The sequence below is a fragment of the Cetorhinus maximus genome, chromosome 32 (assembly GCF_964194155.1).
Source record: "Cetorhinus maximus chromosome 32, sCetMax3.hap1.1, whole genome shotgun sequence".
Taxonomy (NCBI): domain Eukaryota; kingdom Metazoa; phylum Chordata; class Chondrichthyes; order Lamniformes; family Cetorhinidae; genus Cetorhinus; species Cetorhinus maximus.
Window position 1 is genome coordinate 15,195,684 of NC_135910.1, and position 12,290 is coordinate 15,207,973.

Genomic DNA, 12,290 nt, shown 5'->3' on the forward strand with positions numbered 1-12,290 from the left:
TGCGCTCATCTAATTCTGGCCTCTTTGAGCGTTCCCGATTTTAATCGCCCCACCACTGGCGGCCGTGCCTTCAGCTGCCTGGACCCCAAGCTCTGGAATTCCCGCTCTTAAACCTCTCCCTCTCTCTTTTCTCCTTTAAGATACTCCTTGAAGCCTTCCTCTTTGACCAAACCGTTGGTCATCATATGTGATTCGATGTCATATTTTGTTTATCCTGCTCCTGTGAAGTGCCTTGGGATTGCTTTATTATGTTAAATGCACTCTATAAATATATTGTTGCTGTTGTTCAGTGCAAGAAACTATTTAATTGTACAGGACCGCGTGCTTACCTTTGTCAGATGCTTTGCTTGGTTTAGTCGGGGTGCTGGCTAAACATTTCTTCTGTTTTGGCTTTCTCTGAGGCTAGGGGAGACGGAACAAGGAGGCTGAGATTTCATAGGATCACACAACATAGAAGGCCCTTCGGCCCATCTTTCCAGTTGTTTGAAAGAACTATCCAACCAGTCCCATCTCTCTGTCCTTTCAAAGTGGTCAGCAAATTCATCCCTTTCAAGTGTTTAGGCAGTTCCCCTTAGCTACTGAATCTGCTTCCAACCTCTGCCTTCAAGGCAGAGCATTCCCATTCATTCCCCAATCTTTAAGTTTAGAGATGGGGAAGGAATGGCAGAGAGATGGAGATAGAACCTGCAACTGTACCTCTCACAGTAAATCAGCACCAGTGCAATGCCTCAGTCAACACCAGTATAAAACAAATTACCCAGTCATTACCACATTGCGCACAGCAAGATCCCACAAACAGCAAACTGGTTGCCCTTGTTTCTTATATTAAAACTGTGACTGCACTTCAAAAGTACTTGATTAGCTGTGAGACGTCCCAAGATCGTGAAAGGTGCTAAATAAATGCAAATCTTTCTTGTTGTACACTGTGAAACTCAGATCTTCAGAAAAGGGGCTAACCCAAGATGTTGAAAGTTGCTGCTGGAAGAGCTTTCAGGGATGGTACGTGCTAGAGATGGAGACAGGATGTGGTGTGAATTAAATTAAAATCAGACTAAGCAGTGTGGGGAATGTGACTGGTGGGGATCCGGTTTTCCGTGGATCAGGGATCTACTCACCAAGTTTGGACTGCTCCAGGAAGCCAATCCCAACGGCCGCTTAGGTTTTCTGTCCCTCTGCAATCTGTTTGTGGGAAGGTGGAGGCGGGGGTGAGGTGGGGGGTGGGGGGAGCGAAAAAAGAATATTTTTCTTTTAAACTAATTACAAGATTGCACTTGAGTTATCAGCAAAGCCTCAGCAAAGACTTGATGATTAAATCTGTCACCTTCTGGTCTGTACAGTATGCACCTTGAAGTATGCTGAGGGGGTCAAATGAATCTGGACCAACCAGCTAACTATACAAACCTGGGACTCAAGACAAGGCACCTAGAATCATACAACACAGGAGGTCATTCAGCCCATCGGTCTTGAATAAGCTATCTAATTAGTCTCAGTCCCCACCTCTTTCACCAAAGTCCTGCAATTTTGTCTTTCAAATATATATATCCAATTTCCATTTGCAAGCTATCCATCGTCTATATCTATACTTTTTAAAAAAATTTAGGCTCACAGATACCTTCTCTAGAGGTGAAAGGCATATCACGGGGCAGGTTGTGTGTAACATTTATTCAATGTGGCCCTGCCAGCCATTGGGGTACTGGCATCTCACTACAGACTTCTGATTGTGGTCGTGGATATGGTTAAAATATCTACAACAATAGAGAACTGTTCAGCGTGGAACATCAGTATGTGCAACCTTGTAATTGTGACTCAGGAACGAGAGTGCCACAAGATCGCGGGTTCAAGCCTTACAAAATCTAGGCTGAGTTCAGTACGGAGGGAGCGATACACAGTTGGAGGTGCTGTCTATCAGAAGGGGCGTTAAATTGAGGCGCCATTTGTCCTCTCAGGTAGACGTGCAAGATCCCTCGGCTACTATCTGAAGAGCAGGGAGTTCTCCACAACACAAACTATCCAGATCTTGTACCGTTGTCACTAGGATGAGACTTGTGAACCTTACCCAGTTAAATCAGGGGGGGAAAAAAAAGCTGTGCAGTACAATTCTCAAAACCCATGCTGTGTTTAGAGAATAAGAATGAGAGGTGATCTTATTGAAACATTTAGGAGGACAGGGTTGATGCTGAGAGGATGTTTCCTCTCTTGGGGGTATCTAGAACTAGGGGGTATAGATTAAAGGGGTCTCCTGCTTAAGAGGCAGATGAGGCTTTTCTCTCTCAGAGCGTGGATAGTGTTTGGAATTCTCTCCCCCAAAGAGCAGTGGAGGCTGGGTCATTGAATGTTCAAGGCTGACTTAAACAGCTTTTTGATTGACAAGGGATTCAAGGCCTTGGGGGGCAGACGCAAAGTGGAGTTAAGGCCACATCAGATCAGCCATGATCTTATTGAATAGCTGAGCAGGCTCGAGGCTCCGAATAGCCTACTCCTGCTCCTATTTCCTGTGATCTCATGGTAGTTACTGCTGGTGGAAACAATTTTGGATGAATTTAGAAATCTCACAAGCAGCACATCAGACAATATTAAAACCAACTCACTAAACATAGGCAGCGGCAACACTGCCCACTTTGCGTCAAATATCTACCTGGACTTGGCATGTCCTCTGCTGTCTTCAAAATCACTGGCCGAGCTTGCGGAGGAGAATCTGCTCCGGTGAAATTCCGCTGCAGAAGAGGGGATGTAACGAGGTGAGTAACATCCCAATGTACATTGGCGAACCCACCCTTTAACCTGACAGGTGCTGAAGGGCCAACCCCATTCACAGGCGTTTCCCAAGGATTATCTTCTCTCAGACTCCAAGATGACGATCACTCTCTACCTTTCCACAGGTCGCCAGGAGGTTGGATAAACACCCCTTCTGCCCACCCAAGACACAGGATCTTCTGTTTTGAAGTAATATCCTGGGTTGATTTTCTCCGATACCCATTTAATATTTTACCTCCATCCATCAGGTGCCTTTCTTTAACCGTTTTCTCCAAAGGTTGGGGAACTTAATTCTCTAACTTTTCCTCATAGGTGTTTTCTGCATCCTGTGTCTCTCCTGAATCCGCATGTTTTAGGGTCATCAGCAACTTCGACGAGATGATAATCAGTTTATCATCCAAATAATTTATGCATACTAGAGATGACAGGGGGACTGCAAACATAGCCCTCTGACAGGCTCCACGACAAGGAGATAAAAACAAAAAACTGCGGATGCTGGAAATCCAAAACAAAAACAGAATTACCTGGAAAAACTCAGCAGGTCTGGCAGCATCGGTGGAGAAGAACAAAGTTGAAGTTTCGAGTCTTCATGACCCGGGTCATGAGGACTCGAAACGTCAACTTTGTTCTTCTCCGCCGATGCTGCCAGACCTGCTGAGTTTTTCCAGGTAATTCTGTTTTTGTTTTCCACTACAAGGAGGCTTGTCAGGCCAGGATCCTCGTGTAATGTTTAACATCTTTTAGCAGCTCTAATGATCCCGACCAGAATTCTCACCCTTTTCCATTGTTGACCATATAACGTGTTTTTTTGTTGTTGTATTCTCAGTGCATTATTGATTAATTTGAGGTAGCCTGTTCATTACATTTTAAACAAAAGAGAGACAAGAACTCCATCAGACGAGAGTCGGGAGTGGGGAAAGCTTTCTCAGTCTTCCCTGTTAACCTGAAGAATTACTTCAGTCGGTGAAGTATGAAACTAGTCACTAATACTTTTCTTGATAATAGATTTATTCACGGATTGCAAAAATTACATATGTCTGCTTCCTACCTACCAGTGCCCAGCAGTCTCTCTTCATATGTGCTCTAAGAACTTAAAAAGGGCCATTCACCCATATATCTTAACAATACAATTAACATACCCTTAACATTCCCCACTGTTTCATGAAAGCTGCAAAAGCCAACAGAATTTCTAATAAATTCAGTCCGCCAGAGTCTGGTTAAAAAGGAAAATCTTCCGACATTCTTCCCATTGCATGGATCCCAGGCTCATCCTCAAGGGTGACCCGCCCTCATCTGCCTTCCTGGATTCTTCCCCAGCCCCTACCTGACGAGCTCCGACCGCGACTTCGGCTGCCTGCTTGTATCTTCCCAGCGCTGCCTTCACGGGAGCAGTTTCTGGATTTTGACCTTCCTCGTTCCTCGTTGGTCAGGGAGTTCATGCTCCTGTATACCTTCCTCAGGCTGCATGAGAGAGAGAGAGAGAGAGAGAGACAGACAGACAGATGGCAAACATGAACATTATCTCAAAAATACTGCACAGGCCTCAACCATGGCTCAGTGCTCTTGCTTCTCAGTCCGTGGGTTCATGTCCCACTTTAGAGACTGGAGCACAAAATCTATGCTGACAATCCCAGCGCAGTACTGAGGGAGTGCTGCACTGTCAGAAGTGCCGTTTTTCTGATGAAGCATTAAATGGGATGAACGTAAAATATCCCACAGCAACTGTTTTGAAGGAGAGATCGGGAGTCCTCTCCAAGTCCCTGGCCAGTATTTATCTCTCAGCTGACATCTCAATTCTGACCAAAGATATTGATCTGAAATGTTAACTGTTTCTCTCTCCACACACGCTGCATGATCTGCTGAGTGCATCCAGCAGTTTTGTTTCTCAATTCAGATTTCTGGCATCGGGAGTATTTTGCGACAGAAAGTATGTAGTCGATTTTCCACGCTTCCCTCTAATTACTGCAGCCCCCTCAGGATTGAAGATGGGAGGGGAATAGAAGGCAGGTTTGATCAATGACGGGGAAATTCACAGGATATTGCGAGAATCTATGCTAAAGTTTAGTCCCGGTGTTCCCCACAGGTAACGTGCAGGAGACCAGAAGTCTCACAAGGCACATTTGTTCATTTTCACCATAGCCTGAGTGGAGCCGGAGGCATCATTTTGCTTCTCCTCTGGTTTTCTTCAATCCTCCCTCAGTCCACGTCTCAATGTTATCCACCCGTATGATTTTTCTTCTTCCTCTTCTGTTTTTACCCTCAATTTCTCCTTCAGTTGTTGCTGGGGCAAGGCTTCTGGGTTTTCGGTTCCAATGTCCATCCTTGGCTGTCTTTCTCTCTCTAACTGTGCTCAGCAATCCTTTTGATTCCTGAACTTGAGCTATCCCACTCATTTGTCTTTCTGTCCATCCAGCTGACTCTGAGCATCCTCTGCCATGCCCACATTTCAAAAGCTTTTCTCCTCCCCCCATCCCCTCTCTTCAGAGTCCAACTCTCGCATTTAAAGGAATGCAACACTCCACACTAGTGACTATACTGGACATTTTTTTCCACTTCACGCTAATGCTTTTGGACTTCCATTTCACAAAACACAGTGACGTAGAAATACAGAACCGACAGATTTCTACATCGCCACAGCGGCGAAAGGAGACCTCGCTCACCAGCTCTGTCTGCAAGCTGCAATGTAAAGGCTAGGTCCCTGTCACTAAATGAACCACACAGTGTTTTTACTTAGCAATTTCCCCTTTCAATAACTTACTTTCTCTGCTCTGTCTCCTTCTGCTTCCGCTCCTTGTCATGCACATATGCAGTGGGATTAAAGCGGGGTTGTCGGGTGCCTGAGGAGAATAAAGGAGTGAGAACAGTTTGGCTACACCCTGCTACTGAAGCTCTGTTCCTTAATAACATTGAGCGTCCTAATGCAGTGGTTCTCAAACTCTATGATCCTATGATTCTTTGGTTGATTAGTAATCACGGAATGCTCCCGCCACCCATCGAAATTATAATACTACATAGTAAATACTTCAGGTGGAGGCAGTGGCATAGTGGTAATGTCACTGGACTAGTAATCCAGAGGCCTAGGTAATGCCCTGGGAAACACAGGTTCAAATCCCATCATGGCAGCTGGTGGGAAAATTAATAAGTCTGGAATATAAAACTAGTTTCAGTAAGGGGAACCATGGAACTATCATCAATTGTTGTAAAAACGCATCTGGTTCACTAATGTCCTTTGGGGAAGGAAATCTGCCGTCCTTACCTGGTCTGGCTTACATATGACCCACAGTAACATGGTCAACTCTTAACTGCCCTCTGAAATGGCCTAGCAAGCCATCAATTCAAGGGCAATTAGGGATGGGCAACAAATGTTGGCCTTGCCAGCGATGCCCACATCCCATGAAAGAATAAATCAAAAAAGTATTCATAACACGAAGAAGGCTGGACTCACCTCACCTCCACCCGCCAGCCTTGGTAACTGTGAGTCCGCCTGGCAATTTTCCTGTTGTCGGCGAAGGCTCCCTACCCCTAGGTAAGACAGCTATCTGCCTCCAGGCTCCCAACACGCACCAAGCCTGCCTCTGGCTGTCGCTCAACTGTTTCGCTGGAAAGTCTCGAAGACCCTCAGAGATCTGCAAAGCCCAGTTTAAGAGCCACTGTCCTAATGCACTGTCACTAAGGGAGACTTCAGGTTTCTGTCTCCCTTGAAGTGGGACCACTAGGAGAGGTCATGGATACCTAGTGACAGGCCTGATAGGTAACTGCAGCCAGCATTTGCAATACCCAAACACCAAACATTCTGCTAGTGGACCCGTTGATACCAAGAGACTTCCTTAATCCTAGCAGCTGCAAACTACCAAGTGTGAGACTCGAGAGCCACCACTGTTTTATCAGGTTTCAAGTACTGACTGGAATTGTACATAATTCAATCTGGGCACAGGAAAAATATAATTACATAGAGTTAACAGCACAGAAACAGGCCATTCAGCACAAATGCTGTGTGCTATATGTGCCTCCTCTCACCTCACCCTATCAACATATCCTTCTATTCCTTTCTCCCTCGTACGTAGCTCGCTTCCCTTCAAATGCTATTCTCAACCACTGCTTATAGTGGCGAGTTCCGTTCCATATACTCACCACTCTCTGGATAAAGAATTTTCTACCGGGTTTCCTATTGGGTTTATTAGTAGAATCACAGAAAGTTGTGGCACGGGAGACATGGGAACACAGCTGTCCCAACAGTCTGCATGTGCCAAGCCCAAAGTTTACGGCATCATATTAAGGAAGGCTTCCATTCAGGTTGGATTGGCTTATGGGGGACAGTATCTTCATTACAGTTAATCGTATTAGTCACAAACACACATGCGTGTGCGCATGCGCACACACACGTGCACACACACACACAAGCACACACACACACAAGCACACACACACACAAGCACGTGTGCACATGTATGCATGCGCACACACACAGACATGTGCGCGCACACAACTGGTAATCTTGCCCAGAGTCATCACAAAATGTCTGGTGCGATGAATAGAAAAAATACACTGGTTTAGTGTGAGGCACACTTCTGAAACTAGGGCTGAAACACATTGGTAGGGCCAGAGAAGAGGGAGTTTTCCATTGCATCTAACCTGTTAACACGTCTGGCCTCGGGAATTTCATGACACAGACACAAGATGCCCAAAATGGTAGCGTTCCTATCTTAAATGCTAAACGTCACCTTCATAAGCTCAAATTTCACCTCGGTGAGAGGGAATATGGGGGATGTTAACACAATGCTTAACTAAAAAGGACTGCGAAGGGTTTCAGGCATTACCATTATGTAGATAGACTGGAGAAGCTGGGGTTTTCTCCTTAGAGCAGAGAAGGTTAAGAGAAGATTTGGTAGAGGTATGAGTTTTTATGATCTAGTAAATAAAGTGAAGCCGTTTCCAATGGCTGAAGGGTCGAGAACTAGAGGGCACAGATTTAAGGCAACTGGTGGGGCAAAACGACAAGGGGTGACATGAGTAAAAAGCCTTTTTTAAAAAGTGGTTAGGGTTTGGAATGCACAAGCCTGATAGGGCAGTGGAAACAGATTCAATATTAGACTTCAAAAGGGAACTGGATAAAGAAGGAGAAAGAATGACAGCAGCATGGGGAAAGAGCAGGAGAGTGTGATGAATAGGATTGCTCTTCACAAGAGCCAGCACAGACTCAATGGGTTGAATGGCCTCCTTCTGTGCTGCATTATCCCAAGATTCTCACTTGACACACAAGCGTTTTTCTCTTTTGGGATAAGCTGTACCTGTTGGAGACGGAGACGGAGACAGTCCGGGGACACGGCAACGATTCCCTTGCTGGCTCTCCCTGGAGGAGGACCGTTCCCTCTCACGGAACGTTGACCATCTGCTACTTCTCTCTCTGGACGTGGATCGCTCCCTCTCTCGGGATCCTGACCACTGCTTGCTCCTTTCCCGTGAGGCCGAGTGACCGTCCTCTCGAGCTCTGCCGGCCGAGTCTGTCCTGGTCTGAGAACGCCGGCCGGAGCTGAGATTTAAATTCGATCGGTTTTGTGGAGAGGGTCCCGCTGGAGTGAGGCGACTGAAAGTAACAAAGCAGAACGTCAGATAGACAAGATGTGGGGAGTGGGGGAAAGGAGGGAGAATATCTTTTAAATGTGCAGCTGCGAACATTGTGATCTAATGACATAACGTCCTAATGCGCTTTACAGGAGCATCCACATGCAGAACTGCACAGTGGAGGTCACAGACATGAGGCTGAGTGGAATCGTGGCTTACAAGACAAAAGGGTCACATTATTGAGAAGGGGGAAGGTGGAGAAAGAACAGATAACAGTTTGGATGGTTTATACATAGAGAATAGTAGTTAAAGGATATTATTAAAATATGACGATGAAGATCAAGACAAAAAGATTTTTTCTACACAGAATTTACATCACAGAAGCAGGCTGTTCAGTCCAACCCATTCAAAGCAGTGCAAAAACAGAATTTCCTGGAAAAACTCAGCAGTTCTGGCAGCATCGGCGGAAAAGAAAAGAGTTGACGTTTCGAGTCCTCATGATGCGGGGCTGTGCATGTGCAGGGAGCGCTTTCCCCTAGTGTGGCACAAATGACGCTCCCTGCACATATCCAGTCCCCGCCGATGCTGCCAGACCTGCTGAGTTTTTCCAGGTAATTCTGTTTTTGTTTTGGATTTCCAGCATCCGCAGTTTTTTGTTTTTACATCCAAACCAGTGTCTGTGCACCACTTGAGCTGCTTCCTATCCATTCCTCATCTAGCTCTATCAGCATAACCTCCTATTCCCTTTTCCATCTAATTACACAGCTTCCCCTTAAAGGTTCTCCTTAACTGCTCCCTCCGCATTCTAAATGCTCTCTGGGATAAAGATATTTATTCTGAATTCCCTGTTGAATTTCTCGGTGACTATCTTGCATTGATGAGCGTTGATCTTCACCACAAGTGGAAACACGTTTTCTCTGTGTCTACACAGCTAGAAAACTTGCCAACTGGGCATCTTGAGTGGCAACTAAATTTTGACGTAGCTAAATGTGAGATGAAACACTTCGCTAGGTAAACATCACCTACACTTTAAAAATAAACTGAATGGGATAGAAGAGCAAATGGGTATAGGGATACAGGTGAACACATCATTAAAAGCAAAAATGTCAGGTCGGTAAAGCAATTAAAAATGCTGAGCAAAGCACAGATTTATTTCCAGAATTCAGAAATAGTGGTTATTTTAAATTTGTAATGGAACTTGATCAGGCAACACTCAGAACGCTCTGCACAGCTCTGGTCTCCATACAGTAAAGAGGACATAGAAGTACCGAGAAAACAGAAAAAAAGAGATGTGGGCTGTGTTCATTTGTGCCACACTAGGGGAAAGCGCTCCCTGCACATGCACAGATGCAGTGTCAGTGTCAGTGTCAGAGCCCCTGATTGTTTAAAGGGAGAGATGTTTTCAAGTACAGCTCTGTCTTCTGCCACTGAATCATGCATTTTTTTGAAAGATGGTGTCTTACAGCTGTCTCCTCTACAACAAAATCAGTTAATAGAAAATAATTGTAACTACTCGGAGAGCAACCATTTTAAATGTCTGTTTAAATAGCTTTCCATGTAGTGAATACAACATATCTAGTAGTGACAGGTAGATTATTTCCCTGAGTAACCAATTAGTGCTCAGAACTGTGGAGTTTCAGCACTGGCAAAAAAGAAAATCAAATATTTAGGGGGAAAAAAAATTATCACCCAATGTGAGGCTCAAAACCATTTGGGATTAAAATTCCCATTATCTAACAAACTAAGCTAGCCAGGCTATGGAGGAACTCCTTGCACAACAGACTTCCCAACTTGATCACTTGTTCAGATATTTATTTATTTATACAAAATATCATTTAGTGGTTAAAGTTGCGGTTAAACTAACTGGCCTTTTTTGCAGTGTTAAACTGGCCTGGGAGTAAAAACAGCACACAACACCGCTCCCCCCGACCCCCACCCCACCGTCTTGGTGGGAGAATCTGTGCCTTGACCGATGGCGCAGTACAAGCCAGATGTGCACGTGTAACTGTTCCTGGCACCTTTCCAGTGAAAAAGTTTACAAGGATGGTACCCGAACTGAGAGATTGGGAAAGATTAAACAAACTGGGGCTTTTTCCTTTAGATTAAAAAAAAGGTTCGGAGCAGTCCTGATAAAAGGTCTTTAGGGTTATAAATTAGGAGAGAATATTTCAACTTGTGGGAGAATCCAAAACTAGGGACCATAAATGCAAGAGAGTTGCTAATAAATCCAATAGGGAAATAAGGGAAAATGTCATTCCTGGGGAGATGGTGGGGGACTGGTGTCATATGGACTCGTATTCCAGAGGCCCAGGCTAACTTTTCGGGGACATGGGTTAAAAAGTTATGAGGGGAATAGATAGAGTGGACAGGATAAAATTGTTTCCCTTGGTGGAGAATTCTAGAACCAGAGGACATAGATTCAAGATAAGTGGCAGAAGGTGTAGGGGGGGAACATGAGGAAGAACATTTTTTATGCAGAGGGTAGTGGGTGTCTGGAATTCTCTGCCCAAGTTGGTGGTAGAGGCAGAAACTTTAAACTTTTTTAAAAAAGTACCTGGATCTGCACCCAAAGTGCTGTAAGCTGCAGGGCTATGGGCCGGGTACAGGAAGGTGGGATTAGAAAGGGCACCTGGGTGTCCTCGGGCTGGCATGGACAAGATGGGCCGAATGGCCTCCTTCTGTGCTGTAACTTTTCTATGGTTCTATGGCAGCTGGCAGAATTTAAATTCAATTAGTTTAACACAAAAAAAAAAATCTGGAATTGAAAACTAGGACTCAGTGCTGGTGACGAGAAAACTATCATCGATTTTTGTGAAAACCCATCTGGTTCACTAATACCCTTTAGGGAAGGGAATCTGCCATCCTTACCCGGTCTGGCCTACATGTGACTCTAGACCCACACAATGTGGCAGAATCTTAACTGCCCTGAAAGGGTAATTAGGGATGGGCAACAAATGCCAGTATTGCCAATGACGCCAACATCCCATGAAAGAATAAAGAAAAAAAACTCGAGTGTGGTTAGAACGTGGGACTCTACCACAGGGAGTGGTTGAGGCAAATAGCTCAGATGCTTTCTCTCGTGTCCATTTTGAAAGACAGGCTGAAAGGCTGAGCTGGGGCAGACGGAATGGGAGGGGACTCGTAGGCAGTATGAACACCAGTATGGACTAGGCGGGCCAAATGGCCTGTTTCTCTGCCATATGTTCTACGTAAATCTACATAGCAACTCGTCGGGGTAAAATCCCACAGGTCCCAGCCACCTGTCTGAACTTCAAGCGTGCACTGTGCACAGCAGGAAGGATGTGATCACACTAGAGGGGGCACCAAGGAGGTTTACGAGGATATTGTCAGGAATGGAGAAATTTGGTTAGTAGGAAAGATTGGATAGACTAGGATTGTTTCCTTTGGAACCATGGAGACTGAGGGGAGATTTAATCAAGGTTTATAAAATTATGAAGGGCCCAGATACAGTGGATAGGAGGACCTTTTTCCCTTAGTTGAGAAGCCAATAACCAGGAGGGGGATATAATTAAAGTAGTTGACAGACAGATTAGAAGGGTACTGAGGAGAGGTTTTTTCACCCAGAGGGTAGTGGACACCTGGAATGCATTGCCTGAAAGGGTGGTAGAGGCAGAAACCCTCATCGCATTTAAAAAACTTTGAATATGCACGGAAGCATTGTAACCTAAGGACTAAAATCCTGGAAAGCAGGGTTTAGCCAAGTTAGTCCTTTTCTTGACGCATTGACTCAATGGTCTGCATGGCTGCTTTCTGTGTTGCATATGCACTATAGTTCATAGCACTTACCAAGGCTCCTTCGACAGCACCTTCCAAACCCGTGACCTCTACCATCTAGAAGGACAATGGCAGCAGATACATGGGAACACCACCACCTGCAAGTTCCCCTCCAACCCACTCACCATCCTGACTTGAAACTATATCGCCGTTCCTTCACTGTCGCTGGGCCAAAATCG

General features: G+C 45.2%; 2 protein-coding genes across 3 annotated transcripts in view; one reads left to right on the top strand and one right to left on the bottom strand.

Moving 5' to 3' along the window:
- Nucleotides 1-12,290, top strand: part of opa3 (outer mitochondrial membrane lipid metabolism regulator OPA3) — a 31,080-nt gene that overhangs the window by 13,673 nt on the left and 5,117 nt on the right. The window lies entirely within an intron of this gene.
- The window catches only part of ccdc61 (coiled-coil domain containing 61), a 29,762-nt gene that overhangs the window by 4,853 nt on the left and 12,619 nt on the right, over nucleotides 1-12,290 (bottom strand). Inside the window, exons 7-12 of one of the 2 annotated variants that reach the window (XM_078533341.1) lie at nucleotides 8,043-8,338; nucleotides 5,513-5,591; nucleotides 4,079-4,215; nucleotides 2,636-2,714; nucleotides 1,116-1,179; nucleotides 330-402 (exon numbers count right to left, since the gene is read on the bottom strand). In XM_078533341.1, the coding sequence (XP_078389467.1) occupies nucleotides 330-402; nucleotides 1,116-1,179; nucleotides 2,636-2,714; nucleotides 4,079-4,215; nucleotides 5,513-5,591; nucleotides 8,043-8,338 (728 nt within the window). Of the gene's footprint in view, nucleotides 1-329; nucleotides 403-1,115; nucleotides 1,180-2,635; nucleotides 2,715-4,078; nucleotides 4,216-5,512; nucleotides 5,592-8,036; nucleotides 8,339-12,290 lie in introns of both variants that reach the window. The other variant, XM_078533342.1, reaches the window with a different exon arrangement.